Source organism: Cupressus sempervirens, chromosome 4 (genome assembly GCF_028749045.1).
Source record: "Cupressus sempervirens isolate cs-2001-9-10 chromosome 4, ASM2874904v1, whole genome shotgun sequence".
Classification (NCBI taxonomy): Eukaryota; Viridiplantae; Streptophyta; class Pinopsida; order Cupressales; family Cupressaceae; genus Cupressus; species Cupressus sempervirens.
Window position 1 is genome coordinate 793,778,072 of NC_143121.1, and position 19,198 is coordinate 793,797,269.

At 36.2% G+C, this 19,198-nt stretch overlaps 1 protein-coding gene across 1 annotated transcript in view; it reads left to right on the forward strand.

Annotated features, from left to right (window-relative positions):
• The window catches only part of LOC149563784 (uncharacterized), a 31,687-nt gene extending 12,921 nt beyond the window's left edge, over positions 1 to 18,766 (forward strand). The window contains exon 4 of the mRNA XM_089824072.1: positions 18,430 to 18,766. Within this exon, the coding sequence (XP_089680198.1) occupies positions 18,430 to 18,465 (36 nt within the window). The 3' untranslated portion in view covers positions 18,466 to 18,766. The remainder of the gene's footprint in view (positions 1 to 18,429) is intronic.
• The last annotated feature ends 432 nt before the right edge of the window (positions 18,767 to 19,198 follow it).

Here is a 19,198-nt window from a genome sequence, read left to right on the forward strand (position 1 = left end):
TGCAAAACCTAGGCGGGTGAACCTATAGATTCCTTATATGGTACCAGTTATCAAAGCATACACTGAATCTAATACAAAGCAGATAGAAACCCTTATTTCTCCTAATAATTTATGAAATAACATATATCTGCAGTAGCTAGATGCAAAACAATGAAATTCATAGGCTGAGTGAGGGCATTCTGTTTATAGCTCTTCAACATGAAAGGGAAATTCATTTGATTAAAGATGTTGATTCAACAAAACCTCAAAAATGCAACAGTATAACCAGTGATCCTATAACTGATCAGTGCCTACTCCATTGGGCAATTCCATGAATTCAAAACATACATATGTGACATCAGGGCGTATCTCATATACCCAGACATCAGATCTATCCAACCACCTTGTGATTCAGACATCAGTGTTCATTCAGATCTCATTCTCACAAAATATCCTTCTCAAACAACCAGTAACCTTGTTTAAACATATTGAGCATTTACTTGGCCCTTTGGTCCAATAGCAAAATACATCAAACATACAACCTGAAAGGGATGCAAATGGGTCTCAAATCTTTGTTCCAAAACCACATAAGACTTACAGATTACTGAGACACGAGACAAGAACCAAAACAAAACTAGTGAAATTGTTGCTCATATGTATTCCTTTCCTTGAAACTATACATTCAGATGCATAAAATTAAAACATGAAACAACCTAATATCTCAGAACTATCTATATTATCTCTACAATGTTGTTCACATGAGAGTTCTGCTGAAGAAAATGGTGTCACAGTCATGGAAACATGTCAAAATACTGGAACCAATGGTCTCACAGTGCAAAAATTGGAATCCCCAATGGTATCACAGCAATGAACTTTTTCTTCCCAGAAACTGGAACCCGCTCAAAGTATCAGAGAAAGAAAGATATAAACAAGAAAGAAATCTCGGATCTGTTCTGAAAATGACAAGTGTCCATTTGAAAAGCAATCCTCTGTAACTAAAAAACTTCTTTCTTCCATCTCTCATTCTAATCTGATCTTGTTTCATCATTTCTGTTACTGACTTGCACAATATCTCTGTTGAAATGATGCAACATTGCTGAGTCACCACAATATCTGATTTACCCATTGAAATGCTTGGCAAAAATCGAGTTAAATTGAGTGAATGTGAGAGACGTGAACTCCAACCGCATTCTTACCAAGTTTTACTGATCCCCTAATTGGATTTTTAATTTTTTACCTCTTACATTGAGAAAAACTCCAAAATTTACATTTTTGGCTATAACTCAAGCCAGGAGGCACATGTGCAAGAACCAACCTCAAAATCGAAAAATTCAGCTCTTCCCGGTTCTGGTGCTATATTGGAGCATCTATTTTGGGCAAAATTTGACCCAGATATAGCCCTCTGAAGTTCAAGCCTCTCCTCATGTCTCTATGACAATATTTCACAAATATATGAACTTTCAAAAGTTAAAACTATATCAGAAGTTCAAACTTTATTTTTAAAAAAAGTCCATGTCAGTTTCTTGGCAAAATAATTTTAAAATGAAAATTTTAAAATCATTTTATTTTTCCTAGCCTCTTTAATTTCGGGTCAACTCCAGGTTTGACCAATGCCACATGTCACTTTCTGATTGGTTGTTGACTCTTGCCAGATTCCTGAGTTTTCCAGCGACCTCGCTATGTTGCTAGCCAGATTTTTCAAGATTTTCCAGCTAGCGAGGTAGCGACCGCCGGATTTTTGGACTTTTTCGGTCGAATTTGAATTTTTCGGCAAACTTGAATTTTCCGACAACATTTTTGGATTTTGCTTCAAAATTTAACATAGGCATCCTGCCAACTGGCCGACCATAGGCCCATGCACATGAGTTGGCTTTCACAAAAGCCTCTTGTCTTTTAGACATTATAAGATGTGTAAGCCTTTGTATTTAAAGACATAAGAAAATCATTTCCCACTCAATGTGGGATAATACTTGTTGCATTTTCCTCAACTCCCCTGTAGATGTTGATTTCTACACAATGAAGAGCTATCCAGCTCCTTTGGCATGAGTTGCTTATTCTAAATGTGGAGCTCCATCTTGCTGGTCATTTTTTACTATGAATCTACAAACTTTTCATGGTAATAGTCATTTCTTATGCACATGGGCATTTATAATGTTGCTGCTCCCTTCAAAAACGTGGATGCACCTTCAGAGAAGCCATGGGCTTGAAAAATGGGGGTTCTTTGCTTCCTTTTTTATGCACATATGGTCTTTTATTGATTGATTGCTGCGAAAACGTGAATCACATGCTGCCTTGAGCTTTGTTTCACCAACAAATTTGTTCATTTCTCTAAAAAAACGTGGATGCTTCTTCCTCTGTGGATGTTTGACTCTTTTCCTGGTGATGCCTTTGTTATGGCATGAAAGCCCTCTATTTTGCTCAATGCATCTGCACATTTTCTTAATTTTCTTCTTGTCTTAAAACATTATATTGTCAAAACAAATAGCCCCTCACATTTATTTGATTCTTTTATCATTGAGAAAAAGTCCAATCTCATACATTTAGTGAACTAAGATAATGGCAATGACTACAGTGAAGCATTGTAATGATTGTATGTAAAACAATCAATTTAAAATTTCATTTTAAATAATTTTCGCACTAGTGTGAAATTTGTGTCTAAAGGCCCGCCAGGTGACCATAAAAACTAACTCAATCAAGTAACCAGGCCATGAAAATCGGCATGAGTGTTCAATCCTGCATATGATTACTTCAATTACTCTGCAGGCAAACAATGTTAAAAAACATAAACTAGGCTCGGATTCGGCATTATAAACTGGGTTATTGATCACTTGGGGTTTTGAAAACTAGGATATAAGTTCTTTGCCATGAAGAGGATATAATTCCATGTTTTGGGCTCATGAAGAATCACAGGGCACATTTGGCAAATTTTCGAAAACAGGCACTTGGAAATTTTAACTGGCAAATGTGTCAAAAAGTGATTTTTGACAAATGTACGGACATAAGAAAGTATGCAAATGGATTCATCATGACTTAAGAACTAGCATACTTCAAGGATTTCTAAGACACAACACAATGGTACAATCCATTTAGGCTAGCCAATCACAGGATCAAAGTTATAACATGCCGAACAGGGGTACGGATCAATCTGGATACCTTAGCCGTAACAAAACAATGCAAACTGAGTTTTTGATCATGTTAGCAAACCGATCAAATGGATTCGACATGATCTCAAAATTGGAACATATGAAGTGTCTTACCCCTAGAACACAATGCAAAAAGAATTTTTTCATTTGGGTCAACTGGGTCAAAGATATGATTGGTCGAACAGGGCTTCCCAGAATTGTGAACAACTAGTTAAATGCACAAAACAATAAATGACCAACTTTGCGGGGTGCAAAACCTAGTCAAACGGATTTGAAATGACTTGAAAATTGAAAAATAGGTTCTCTATTATGGACACTAAACATCTCCAAAGTGACTAGTCATGACACAGTCCTAAGTAAAAGATATTCAGATGCAAACTAGGCCTCTGATCGCTATTTGACACTTGGTAGAATTGCAAATTTTGACACTAGCTCAAAATGGGACTTCACAGAATGATTCGGGATGGCAAAATAACATTGTGGATCATATGCATATGTCAAATGAAAGGTGTTAAGCCACTCAAACACCATCTAGGCCTCAAGCTACCAACTAACCACATGCATAAAAGGCACTTTAGGACATGATTTTTCAAAATTTTCAAAATGTGACTAAAAATGAAGCATGCAATTTCCACTCCCAACAGTGGCTCTGTCTGGGGATGCATGCCCCTTGCGAGCATGGCAAGGATTTAGATCTCTTGGAGAAGTAGACCACACAACTGAACAACAAAACTCTCTCGAACAGCTTTATTGAAAACAGGAAAACTACTCTTAACTATGTACAAGAGATGGCCCCAAGCCACCAAAAATTTTCAGAACTCTTTACCTTTGTCATACACCTTATTTTCATTTACATTTTCCTGAGACAAACTGAAACTCTCATCCTTATTTGTTTCACCCATCATATCAACACTTTCAATTACTTCGTTAGGCAAAACAAAACTGCTATCATCATCTTCATAGTGCATATAAAAATCAGACAAACTTTCTACACCTTGCTCACTGTGAAAATATGAATCAACGTGATCATAATAACTTACATCAGACTGAAAATGAAACTGATCACTACCGATTGAGTCATAGATTCCTTCCACCGGAAACACAAAAGCTTGATATTCTACATCATTCACCAAATTGCAAACACCAAAATCTTGCAACTCACCTTGTGCCTCCGGCTCCAAAAAATACAATGGATCTGAATCAACTTCATGTATCATGTCATCACATACCGAATCAAATCTGAAACTTACTGAAAAATTATCACCATAGTCTTCAAACAAAGATTCATCAGACATATGAAAAGAATCTTCAATAAAATTCTCATCAGCAGGAACTCTACTGACATCAATATTCTTATCAAAGAAATTGCTAGAGATACTTGTGAATTCGTCAAACTCACTAGCATAAGACTCACCAACCTGTAGAGAAGATTTAACTATAGATTCATGTGTACCACCGTCGGTATTCACTTTATTGCACGAATCATCAAATCTCATCTCAAGTAACTGCAGATTACTGTCACATACTCCATCTGGATCAGATAAAAAACCAACTGATCTCTCGTCATCATTAGTAACATCAATCATAGGAATTTCTTCATTAAATGTTAAATCAGAATCAAAAGACGTCAACAACCTCTCATTATCATCTCTATAACATAGATCTGATTTAACATCACTCATGACTGTCATGTCCCCTATTCAAATAACTAAAAAAAAATAAACTTTGTTAAGGCAGGCAGGCTCCAAAAAGGTGAAATTTCAGAAAAAAGGGTTAATCTTTGGAAACCAATGGACTAATAAATAAAAATTATTATTAAATTATATTTTATTAACCCCTCTTGGACGTGAGTTAGGGTTATGCCCTCTTTAAAAGGGGTTTGGAGGCATTTTGGGCTCATTCTACATCTTGATTCTTGATAATTTTCTTGTTGTTCTTCAAAGGCTGCCAAACCTGTGGAGAAGGAGATCCAAGAACGGGAGTTTGCAGGTTTCCAAGAAGGCTAAGGACGGGAGTTTGAAGCCATTTCATGTGCATGCTCATACAGAGTTTGCCCTTGTGCTGAATAGTGCCGATTTGGGTGTTTTCGGGGTTGTTTTTGGTTTGAATTTGGGTTTTCAGTTGAGTGTTTCATATCAGTTTGGTTTGCTGTTGTATTTCAGACTTTATGATGTTAAAATAGAGCTGAATATATGTATTGGGTCGTGATTAAACTTCTGAGATAATTTATGAGTGTTTTGTGGTGTTTCTGGGCATTTTTGTGTTAATTTCGGGAGCCCGATTGAGCATAGTTTTGCCCTACATTTGTGATCTGTTGTGTAAGGGCTATACAAATCTGGAAATATCATTTTGTAGGCTGTTATGCTGCTGAAATCTCTGTAAAAATGTCCATTTTTAGATTTATTAATAATTTGTGAAATTGTGAAGTTTTTGGCACTAATTTGGACATACCCGATTTGGGTTTTATTGGAAAAATTGGCAGATCTTTGTAATATTGGTTGTTTGATTTTAAAGTTCTGATTTGAGGCTGGAAATATCATAAAAAATCAGTAAAGGGACATTACAGTGGTATCAGAGCCGTGATCTTGCCAGCCTGAGGGTTTGTAGAAGTTGCATGTCAGTTTTAACAACTACCCAGATCTTGCATGTCAAGTTTTGATAACTACCCAGATCTTGCATGTCATATTTTATGATTGCATGCAACTGAGTGAAAGAGAAAAAAGATATTTGCAGCGAGAAAAGAATAAAGAAATTTTGATTAAACCCCCAGTTGAAAGCAAAAGTACAAAATCCAAGGAAGAAAAAAGTATGGCTGATCCAGATGAGATGGCAAAGAAATTCTTCCAAGACATCCAAAATACTCAGAAGCAAACAATGGATGGTTTGGCGGAAACTAGAGAGGCTTTGCGGATATTGACAGAAAAATTACAAGGAATTGCATCTATTAATGAGAAAGGGAGCACTTCAGAGGAGCCGAGAAATGGGAGATCCACACCATCTAAATCAACCAAATCCATTTTCTTGCCTGCAGATGAGCCACCGGTACCAAATCCAGCCATTAATCCAGTGGAAGAGGTTACAGGTAATTTGATTACATTAAGAGCTACTTACAATGGCTTAGATGATGACTTTCGTAGTTCAGTTCCTTTTAGAGAATATGTGGATATGATGAACGCTTTGATGCCCAAGAAAGAGAATAGGAGGGAGCATGACGCAAGTGGAAGAGAGCTCAAAAATAAAATAAGCAAGTTTACAGCGCCTACTTTTGATGGAACAAATAAAATTTCAGCTAGAGCATGGCTACAAAAATTACAAACTTTCTTCACACTTAACCCCATGAAAGAGAGTGATGCTATTCAATTTGCAAGTCTACACTTGGAAGATGCAGCCTATGATTGGTGGTATCATGGAATGACTACTCAAGGTCACGATCAGGTAACTACATTTGAAGATTTCAGTCAAAGGGTGATAGATAGATTTGACCTCAATGATGATGAAGAGTACTTTAAAGAATTGTCAAAGTTGAAGCAAACCAAATCAGTTAATGAGTATATAGAAGAATTTCAAAAAGTGGCTGTTATGGTACCTGATATGAGTGAAAAGAGGATCATTTATCTTTTCCTTGATGGTTTAGAAGATTCTGTTAAGGGTTTGGTTAAGGCTTTCTCACCCTCAACCTTACAGGAAGCTATCAAAAGAAGCTTGCAACTCGAAACTTGCGTGCCTATGAAATCAATCACTAATCAAAAACCCCCAAATCTTTGGCAACATAAGGGAAATTTTAAGAAAAAGACTTTCCCAACACTACCACCAAAAGATGTGACAAATGTGGCAAAAAAGAAGGTAGATGAAGAGACTAGGAGTGAATTACGAAGGAAAAAGCTTTGTTTTACTTGTAGAGAACCATGGGTTCCAGGACACAGATGTTTGGGGAAAGGTCAAGTGCACTATATTGAAGTTGCTTTAGAATCTGATTTAGATAAGCATGAGGAATTTCATGATACTAAGGAGGAGGTAGAAGAAGAGAAAGTAAAAAAAAATAGCAAGGATGGCACTTTAGCAGCATTATCAGGAGTCCCAAGATACCATCCCTTCCGAATTCGAGGGGTACTAGCAGGGCAAAGGTTGACTGTTCTTCTTGATAGTGGGGCAACTCACAATTTTATTGATGAGGGATTTGTCATGAAAAGAGGGCTTAAAGCAGAAGATTTTGAGGGATTCAATGTTACTGTAGCTGATGGATTCACTATGCCTTGCACACGGGTGGTGAAACAACTCAAGATGACCTTAGGAGATTATGAGTTATGTGATGACTTCTATGTGGTTGGTATTGGGGAGACAGATCTTGTATTGGGTGTTCAATGGTTGCACTCTATCGGAGGCTATTACATGAACCATCAAACTATGGAGTTTAAATTTCATTCCAATGGGAAAGAAGTCATATTGAGAGGGTTATCGAATGGAGCACCTAAGGCGGTCTCTGCAAAGAGGATGGAGAGGACTTTTCGAAGAGGACAAGTAACATGGGCAGCAGGAGTCATAATCCAACCAACAAGCTCTCCCAAGAATCAAGGTAATTTCCATTTTGAAATTCAAAATATTCTTGATAAGCATAGTATAGTTTTCAATGACTTGCCTCCAGGATTACCACTAGATAGAGGTTTTGAGCATGTTATAGAGTTAGAACAGGGTGCCAAACCAGTTATAACAACCCCATACCGCCATCCAAGAGGTTATAAGGAAGAAATTGAAAAAACTATTAAAGAACTCCTGGACATGGGATTCATAAGGCCTAGCTCTAGTCCATTTGCATCATCTGTGGTACTTGTCAAGAAAAAGGATGGTACAATGAGAATGTGTATAGACTACAGGGCTCTAAACAAGAAGACCATAAAAAATAGGTATCCCATACCACGCATAGATGAACTCATTGATGAGTTACATGGTGTTGTATACTTCTCAAAAATTGACTTAAGATCAGGCTACCATCAAATCCGAATGAGGAGTGAAGATGTGGAAAAGACTGCTTTCAGATGTCACTATGGGCACTTTGAATTTCTTGTTATGCCATTTGGACTCACTAATGCACCAGCAACATTCCAATCTTGTATGAATAAGGTATTCAGTCAGCATCTTCAAAAATTTGTTTTGGTATTTTTTGATGATATCTTGATATACAGTAAAACATGGGAAGAGCATCTAAAGCACATAGACACTGTTTTGGGAATCTTGGAGCAGCAATCCTTCTATGCTAAGCTATCTAAATGTGAGTTTGGTTTGACAGAGATCCTATATTTGGGACATATTATAAGCTCTAAAGGAATACAGGTTGATCAACAAAAAATTCAGGCAATTTTGGATTGGCCTCCACCCACTAATCTTACATAGTTGAGAGGTTTCTTCGGGTTGTGTAGCTACTATAGGAGATTTGCCAAGGGATTTTCTCAGCTTGCTGCCCCCTTGACTGATTTGACAAAGAAAGGAGCTTTTGTTTGGACAGAAGAGGCACAAAAAATATTTGATAAGCTTAAGGAGGTAATGAGTTCATGCCCTGTGCTTGCAATTCCAGATTTCTCTTTACCTTTTGTTGTTGAATGTGATGCTTCGGGAGAAGGTATAGGGGCTGTCCTAACTCAAAGGGGACATCCAATAGCATTTGAGAGTCGAAAATTAAATCAATTAGAGAAAGGGTACTCCATCTATGATAAGGAAATGTTGGCAATCATGCATGCACTTCATAAGTTTAGACAATATTTGGTATGTGGGAGATTCATTGTAAAGACAGACCATAATAGCCTCAAGTTCTTCTTGAACCAAAGGGATTTGAATGATCGTCAATAAAAATGGGTAAGCAAATTGCAAGCTTATGATTTTGATATTGAATACATGAAAGGAAAGAATAATGTGGTTGCTGATGCTCTCTCAAGAAAGCCCACTTTGTGTTCCTTATCATCTATCTTTGCTGATTGGAAAGTCTCCATAATTTTAGAGTATGCTAAAGATTCATTTGCCACCAAGATTTTGGATAAGTTAGTGGATGATAACAGGTACAAGGTTGTTGATGAATTGATTTATTACAAGAACAGGATCTTCTTAGTGCCAGGGTCAAAAACTAAGGAGAGGATATTGAGGGCCTTTCATGACACACCTTTGGCTGGTCACCAGGGATACTTCAAGACATACAGGCAAATTCGAGAGCGGTTTTCATGGAAGGGTATGAAGGAGGATGTCCTTAAACACATTAAGGAATGTATGGTATGCCAACAAAGCAAGAGTGAGCAAAATTTTCCTGCAGGGTTGTTGCAGCCACTTCCTATTCCTGAACAAAAATGGAAAAGTATTTCCATGGATTTCATCACTGGGTTGCCCAAGGTTCAAGGTAAGGATTGCATATATGTGATGGTAGATAGACTAACTAAGTATGCACATTTCTTTCCTATCACATCTGATTTCAAGGCATCACAAGTGGCCGAATTGTTCTTCAAGGAAATTTTTAGATTACATGGTTTGCCTAGAAACATTGTTAGTGACCGGGACAGTAGATTCCTCAGCTCTTTTTGGAAGGAGCTCTTTCATTTGGCAGGAACTGAACTCACTCCCAGTACTAGCTATCACCTTCAAACAGATGGACAAACAGAGATAGTTAATAAATGGATAGAAGGATATTTGAGGAACTATGTTTCAAATCAACAACATGCTTGGGTGAAATGGTTACACCTAGGGGAGTATTGTTACAATACATCTCATCACATGTCTATTGGTATGCCTCCTTTTCGTGCTCTTTATGGTTATGATGCCCTTTCCTTTGTTGATCTAATACTTTCCGATAGCAGAGTACCCGGAGCAAGTGATTTCATCAAGCAAAGCCAAGACATAATAAGGTCCCTCGAGGATAATCTACAACATGCACAAAACCAACAAAAGATATATGCTGACAGGAAAAGGATTGAAAGATCTTTTGAGGTGGGAGATTTGGTATTTGTTAGGTTGCAGCCATATAAGCAAAGCACCTTGAAGAGAAGTGGGCCAGAGAAACTCAAGCCAAGGTTCTATGGGCCTTATAAAATCATCAAGAAGGTAGGAGAGGTAGCTTATGAATTGGAGCTCCCACCAAACAGCAAAATACATAATATTTTTCATGTATCTTGCTTAAAGAAGGTTCTAGGCCAGCAAACCATAGTATCTACAGAATTACCACCTCTTGATGATGAAGGGAAATTAGTTTTGATACCAGAAGAGATTTTGGATACAAGAGAGAAAAGGTTGAGAAACAGGAGCATCACAGAGCATTTGGTCAAATGGAAAGGATTACCACTAGAGGATGCAACTTGGGAAGGAGAACATATTCTTGAGAATTCCAACCTTCATTGCTTGAGGACAAGCAATATTTGGAAGGGGAGGACTTGTCATGTCCCCTATTCAAATAACTAAAAAAAATAAACTTTGTTAAGGCAGGCAGGCTCCAAAAAGGTGAAATTTCGAAAAAAAGGGTTAATCTTTAGAAACCAATGGACTAATAAATAAAAATTATTATTAAATTATATTTTATTAACCCCTCTTGGACGTGAGTTAGGGTTATGCCCTCTTTAAAAGGGGTTTGGAGGCATTTTGGGCTCATTCTACATCTTGATTCTTGATAATTTTCTTGTTGTTCTTCAGAGGCTGCCAAACCTATGGAGAAGGAAACCCAAGAACGGGAGTTTGCAGGTTTCCAAGAAGGCTAAGGATGGGAGTTTGAAGCCATTCCATGTGCATGCTCATACAGAGTTTGCCCTTGTGCTGAATAGTGCCGATTTGGGTGTTTTCGGGGTTGTTTTTGGTTTGAATTTGGGTTTTCAGTTGAGTGTTTCATATCAGTTTGGTTTGCTGTTGTATTTCAGACTTTATGATGTTAAAATAGAGCTGAATATATGTATTGGGTCGTGATTAAACTTCTAAGATAATTTATGAGTGTTTTGTGGTGTTTCCGGGCATTTTTGTGTTAATTTCGGGAGCTCGATTGAGCATAGTTTTGCTCTACATTTGTGATCTGTTGTGTAAGGGCTATACAAATCTAGAAATGTCATTTTGTAGGCTGTTATGCTGCTGAAATCTCTGTAAAAATGTCCATTTTCAGATTTATTAATAATTTGTGAAGTTGTGAAGTTTTTGGCACTAATTTGGACATACCCGATTTGGGTTTTATTGGAAAAATTGGCAGATCTTTGTAATATTGGTTGTTCGATTTTAAAGTTCGGATTTGAGGCTGGAAATATCATAAAAAATCAGTAAAGGGACATTACAATGACAGTAGTAAATACATCTCTATTGGTCTTCATTTCTTCAAACAAATCTTCATGCTTATGCTGAAAGTCTTCAAAAGAATAACAATGTTGATATGCAAGAGAACAAACATAGGGGTATACATCATACCTTACATCATCCTTACAAGATGCACGCACTAATAAAGGTGAAGTTGAATCACACATTGACATATACCTTTCAAACTCATGTTGCAACAAGGCTGAGACCTCATTTGTATTCAACAGATCTCTTTCGCAAACTTCTTCATGTTGATTGCAATTATTTCTTAGATAATCTGAAGAACTTATAATAGTGACACCATTAGTCATACAATCTGAACAATTAGTAGTACTTTCACAATATATATCCTCTTCCCTGCACCACATCTAGACATTAGATGCTTCACTACATTCAACTTCATTGCAGGAAGATATTTCAAGACTACTGTTATAACTCTTTTCATTCTCAAACATATTGTCATAGGACTCATCACTTTCACTATGACTATCAACATCTTCAATTTCAACAATACAATAACCATTCTTTTCTAAATAGCCTTCACATTCTGTAAATATTCTCTCAAAGTATTTAATCTTTTCAAATCTTGCTTTTGTTGTCCAATGTACTGAATCAGGCATGAAGACTAATAAAAACACAAAAGCCCATGATAATTCATTGGGTCTTGCTGAAATGGGAAGCTCTAAGATTTCCAACTTGAATTGCATGTAAATCTGAACTGCATCTAAGTCATCTACACTTCCCACATTCCTTCGGATAGAAGAAATGACTTGACTATGAAGCTTTCCATACAACATAAACAAATTTTCATGTACCTCTTCATAGCTTGACAGAGTATTATCAGATCTACAATCTGAATCCATTTTGAGAATGAAATTTTTACCTCTTTATCCTAGTGCTAAAAACCACTGAATAGAGGCAACCATGTTTTTAACGTTTGACTTCCATGAAAAGAAAACATGAAAACCAAAATACCTTAAGTGCTGGTGCTAACTTCGATCTGCTGATTTGGCGTAGATGCAAGACTGAAAATCCTTTACACCACTGGTCAAAACTTTGTAGAGTCGCCACCTCTTTACAAGAGGAATATAACAATCACTGCTGTGATTCACTTTTACATTTCAATTTCTTTATAACAGCAGATTTCAAACAGCACTTTAAAACTTATCAAGAATTTAAAACTTCTTTTCCAAGATCTATCAACAGTTTCAGATCTGCCCATACAACTAAAATTCTTTCAAAATTTTGCAATGAAATCAACTAGGAACAAACTGGTACAGAGATTTGAGAGCCGCCACTCACACTTGGTGAGAAATAAAATATAATTTGTCACTTGACAAATCTGAACTAGACCTTCAATGTAGGAGAAACTTGCAGATCACTAACATCTTGAAAAGAAAATATACTTTATAAATGAATTCTTGACTATGAAACTTTCTCAACAGTATTTGCAAAAACTAAACTGATTGAAGATAGACCTATGACAGTCATAGAACACAATTTTCATCCAGTTTCAACATACTGCTGATAATGAATAAAGCTTAACTGGAGAACATGAAACTTCAGCAAGGAAAAGGAACACATCTTGCTATTGATATGATATATCCAATCTATTTCACATCAGAGGCTCCTGTTCTTTCAACAAAATGGATTGTCATCTTATTTCCCCAACAAAGTCGCCATTTTGTTGGAGTTTGAAAATGTTACCCATTTCCAATTACCCTGATGAGAATATGACACATCTAAGGGTAGCTAACCCCCATTATCAACACATCCATTTAGACAACAGGCCAACTATAAGGCTATACTGCTTCTGCACTTCAGGCTCTGCAAAACCTAGGCGGGTGAACCTATAGATTCCTTATATGGTACCAGTTATCAAAGCATACACTGAATCTAATACAAAGCAGATAGAAACCCTTATTTCTCCTAATAACTTATGAAATAACATATATCTGCAGTAGCTAGATGCAAAACAATGAAATTCATAGGCTGAGTGAGGGCATTCTGTTTATAGCTCTTCAACATGAAAGGGAAATTCGTTTGATTAAAAATGTTGATTCAACAAAACCTCAAAAATGCAACAGTATAACCAGTGATCCTATAACTGATCAGTGCCTACTCCATTGAGCAATTCCATGAATTCAAAACATACATCTGTGACATCAGGGCGTATCTCATATACCAAACATCAGATCTATCCAACCACCTTGTGATTCAGACATCAGTGTTCATTCAGATCTCATTCTCACAAAATATCTTTCTCAAACAACCAGTAACCTTGTTTAAACATATTGAGCATTTACTTGGCCCTTTGGTCCAACAGCAAAATACATCAAACATACAACCTGAAAGGGATGCAAATGGGTCTCAAATCTTTGTTCCAAAACCACATAAGACTTACAGATTGCTGATACAGGAGACAAGAACCAAAACAAAACTAGTGAAATTGTTGCTCATATGTATTCCTTTCCTTGAAACTATACATTCAGATGCATAAAATTAAAACATGAAACAACCTAATATCTCAGAACTATCTATATTATCTCTACAATTTTGTTCACATGAGAGTTCTGCTGAAGAAAATGGTGTCACAGTCATGGAAACATGTCAAAATACTGGAACCAATGGTGTCACAGTCATGGAAACATGTCAAAATACTGGAACCAATGGTCTCACAGTGCAAAAATTGGAATCCCCAATGGTATCACAGCAATGAACTTTTTCTTCCCAGAAACTGGAACCCGCTCAAAGTATCAGAGAAAGAAAGATATAAACAAGAAAGAAATCTCGGATCTGTTCTGAAAATGACAAGTGTCCATTTGAAAAGCAATCCTTTGTAACTCAAAAACTTCTTTCTTCCATCTCTCATTCTAATCTAATCTTGTTTCATCATTTCTGTTACTGACTTGCACAATATCTCTGTTGAAATGATGCAACATTGCTGAGTCACCACAATATCTGATTTACCCATTGAAATGCTTGGCAAAAATTGGGTTAAATTGAGTGAATGTGAGAGACGTGAACTCCAACCGCATTCTTACTAAGTTTTACTGATCCCCTAATTGGATTTTTAATTTTTTACCTGTTCCATTGAGAAAAACTCCAAAATTTACGTTTTTGGCTATAACTCAAGCCAAGAGGCACCTGTGCAAGAACCAACCTCAAAATCAAAAAATTCAGCTCTTCCCGGTTCCGGTGGTATATTGGAGCATCTATTTTGAGCAAAATTTGACCCAAATATAGCCCTCTGAAGTTAAAGCCTCTGCTCATGTCTCTATGACAATATTTCACAAATATATGAACTTTCAAAAGTTAAAACTATATCAGAAGTTCAAACTTTATTTTAAAAAAAAGTCCATGTCAATTTTTTGACAAAATAATTTTAAAATGAAAATTTTAAAATCATTTTATTTTTCCTAGCCTCTTTAATTTCGGGTCAACTCCAGGTTTGACCAATGCCACGTGTCACTTTCTGATTGGCTGTTGACTCTTGCCGGATTCCTGAGTTTTTCAGTGACCTCGCTATGTCGCTGGCCGAATTTTTCAAGATTTTTCGGCTAGCGAGGTAGCGACCGCCGAATTTTTGGACTTTTCCGATCGAATTTGAATTTTCTAGCAACGTTTTTGGATTTTGCTTTAAAATTTAACATAGGCGTCCTACCAGCTGGCCGAGCATAGGCCCATGCACATGAGCTGGCTTTCACAAAAGCCTCTTGTCTTTTAGAAATTATAAGATGTGTAAGCCTTTGTATTTAAAGACATAAGAAAATCATTTCCCACTCAATGTGGGATAATACTTGCTGCATTTTCCTCAACTCCCCTGTAGATGCTGATTTCTACACAATGAAGAGCTATCCAGCTCCTTTGGCATGAGTTGCTTATTCTAAATGTGGAGCTCCATCTTGCTGGTCATTTTTTACTATGAATCTACAAACTTTTCATGGTAATAGTCATTTCTTATGCACATGGGCATTTATAATGCTGCTGCTCCCTTCAAAAACATGGATGCACCTTTAGAGAAGCCATGGGCTTGAAAAATGGGGGTTCTTTGCTTCCTTTTTTATGCACATATGGTCTTTTATTGATTGCTTGCTGCAAAAACGTGAATCACATGCTGCCTTGAGCTTTGTTTCACCAACAAATTTGTTCATTTCTCTAAAAAAAACATGGATGCTTCGTCCTCTGTGGATATTTGACTCTTTTCCTGGTGATGCCTTTGTTATGGCATGAAAGCCCTCTATTTTGCTCAATGCATCTGCACATTTTCTTAGTTTTCTTCTTGTGTTAAAACATTATATTGTCAAAACAAATAGCCCCTCACATTTATTTGATTCTTTTATCATTGAGAGAAAGTCCAATCTCATACAGTTAGTGAACTAAGATAATGGCAATGACTACAGTGAAGCATTGTAATGATTGTATGTAAAACAATCAATTTAAAATTTTATTTTAAATCATTTTCGCATTAGTGTGAAATTTGTGTCTGAAGGCCCGCCAGGTGGCCGTAAAAACTAACTCAATCAAGTAACCAGGCCATGAAAATCGGCATGAGTGTTCAATCCTGCATACTCTATCACACTGCAAATTTTCAACCCATGATGGATTCCGAGTCAAAAGATTTTAATTGCCGAACATCCATAATTCAATTACTTTGCAAGCAAACAATGTTAAAAAAACATAAACTGGGCTCGGGTTCGACATTATAAACTGGGTTATTGATCACTTGGGGTTTTGAAAACTAGGATATAAGCTCTTTGCCATGAAGAGGATATAATTCCATGTTTTGGGCTCATGAAGAATCACAGGGCACATTTGGCGAATTTCCGAAAACAAGCACTTGGAAATTTTAACTGGCAAATGTGTCAAAAGTGATCTTTGGTAAATGTACGGACATAAGAAAGTATGCAAATGGATTCATCATGACTTAAGAACTGGCATACTTCAAGGATTTCTAGGACACAACACAATGGTACAATCCATTTAGGCTAGCCAATCACAGGATCAAAGTTATAACATGCCGAACAGGGGTACGGATCAATCTGGATACCTTAGCCGTAACAAAACAATGCAAACTGGGTTTTTGATCATGTTAGCAAACTGATCAAATGGATTTGACATGATCTCAAAATTGGAACATATGAAGTGTCTTACCCCTAGAACACAATGCAAAAAGAATTTTTTCATTTGGGTCAACTGGGTCAAAGATATGATTGGTCGAACAGGGCTTCCCAGAATTGTGAACAACTAGTTAAATACACAACACAGTAAATGACCAACTTTGCGGGGTGCAAAACCTAGTCAAACTGATTTGAAATGACTTGAAAATTGAAACATAGGTTCTCTATTATGGACACTAAACATTCCCAAAGTGACTAGTCATGACACAGTCCTGGGTAAAAGATATTCAGATGCAAACTGGGCCTTTGATCACTATTTGACACTCGGCAGAATTGCAAATTTTGACACTAGCTCAAAATGGGACTTCACAGAATGATTCGGGATGGCAAAATAACATTGTGGATCATATGCATATGTCAAATGAAAGGTGTTAAGCCACTCAAACACCATCTAGGCCTCAAGCTATTAACTGACCACATGCATAAAAAGCACTTTAGAACATGATTTTACAAAATTTTCAAAATGTGACTAAAAATGAAGCATGCAATTTTCAGTCCCAACACTGACCATGCAATCAGGGGTGCATGGACTTTGTTTTGCATTATTTTGTTCCCATTTACATTTTTTTGGTGTGGGTTTGCTTTTATTTTAGTTGCATATATGTAAACTTCAAATACACCAACCCAATTGAAATCATCTTACGTAAGTACACGTCAATGTTAGAGCCCGTAGAAGCTGAATTTGATAACTGGTTTGAAAAGTGCCCTTCTGAGTCTAATAAAGAACTAGTGTTAGCAGTGACTTTATTAGTCCACAAAGTTTTCTCCGCACATGTAAAATTTAGAAGTGTATATAGAAATCCTGATTAAATTGATCCAATCAAGAGGATAACCAAAATTTGGTTCCTTTAAGAGGAATTCTCATTCAACTATATTGTGCACCTTAGTAATGTCTAGCTTAACGGTATCACTCTGTTCCTCTAGAATTACAATTTCTAAGAATTAGAAAACCAAACTTAATTTCAATTTTAATATTTATTAATAGTTTTACAAAATGCTCTTGGGTAAAGGCATCTGTTTTCATACAATTCAAATCGATGCACTGTAGTTCTTCTTCCTACATTCTTCTACGACACATCAAACATCTTCTGCCCATAATGTGCCAATTTTTGTCGAAAAATCTAGATCGTGATATGAGTTTTGCTTTCCCCCAAGGAAAAGTTTGTAACACAAAGAGCAGTACTCGTATTTCTTTGATCCCCTTCTTTTTACTATCCCTCCAAAAGATAAGTTGATTGTGTTAATTCTATTACTATTTCTTTGCACCACTATGGACATGTAAGTTTAGAGATCATGTCATCTTCTTTCAACAATTTTATCCTTTAATTATTGCTACTAGTCGGTTTTTTCTGTTAACTTGAATTCAACCATCATTATTCCTTCCGTTAATCATTATTCCTTCGGTTTTTTCTGTTAATCTGAAATATTCCTTTGGAAACGATTGTCTTGGTTTCAAAATCAGTTTGCTTAATGTCTATAGCAGCACCAATCGGGCTGCACATTACCATGCTGTCAAGAAAAATTATTTATTTGGGTGCCAAAGTTGTTTGAAGGCATTGCTTGGAAATTAATTATTTAAAAGCTGCATGCTATTGATTTTGAAGTAGAGCAAAATCTTGCTACATGGAAACGGTTCCTACTTGCCATAATTTAATGGGCTTGGTTTTCGTTTGGAAACGTAAATCAGATTCTGTTTTGGATTAATTCTGATTTTGGTGCATGTGATGCATGGTGTTTTGGATTTTAATATGAATGAATTAGATGTTCCATGATTGATTTATTCAGAAGTAGAAATTAGTTGAAGAGAGTTATGTCTGATTGTGTAGATCAACTTATATCGGGCGACACCAATAATATTGTGATAATACAGTTCGATCTTGAACCATTTGACAAAATGCTTGTATAGATAACTTCAGCAGCATGGTACTCCTTTGAAAAATGTAGAAGTGGTAAGAATAATTCTCTTCTGGTGAGTTTTAAATCAAGCAAATCTGCTATTTATGATTGGGGAAATTCTGTAGCAAGGTATTCCCATACAGTCGTTCTGATTATTCATTTAAGTGCTTGTAAAATTATAGGAAGTGGAAATCGTAATCTTTTTTTCGCTACGAGTTTTTGTTGAATCTAAAAAGTGGTAATTAAAGTCTCTTTATGATGATCTAATGAGTTGTTTTGGGGCGTTTTGTAAAGAAGTTTGTTGATAGAAGTAAAATTCTATTAAAATCAACAAAATTTATATCTACTTACTATGTTAAAAAGTCTCAAAATTGGTTGACAAATTTATAAATCATAAATAATAAATTAACTAATATTGAAACATCACATATAATAATAAAATATACCTTTTGAAATTTTGATTCACCCTTATTACCTTCAATACATGATTTGTCCATTCATCTTGTACAATTAGTTGGGGGTATGTACAAGCGTGCTTTTGAACTTTTGGATGGTTAGGTATTTATTTTTTGAATCATTTTATTGGTTTTGATTCACTGTGATTTACTCATCTCTCATCTTGTTATGTAGGCACTCCATTATCAAGGGTATCGATTAATTAATGTCATACTCCATTCTTAGGATTATGTACAAATCATT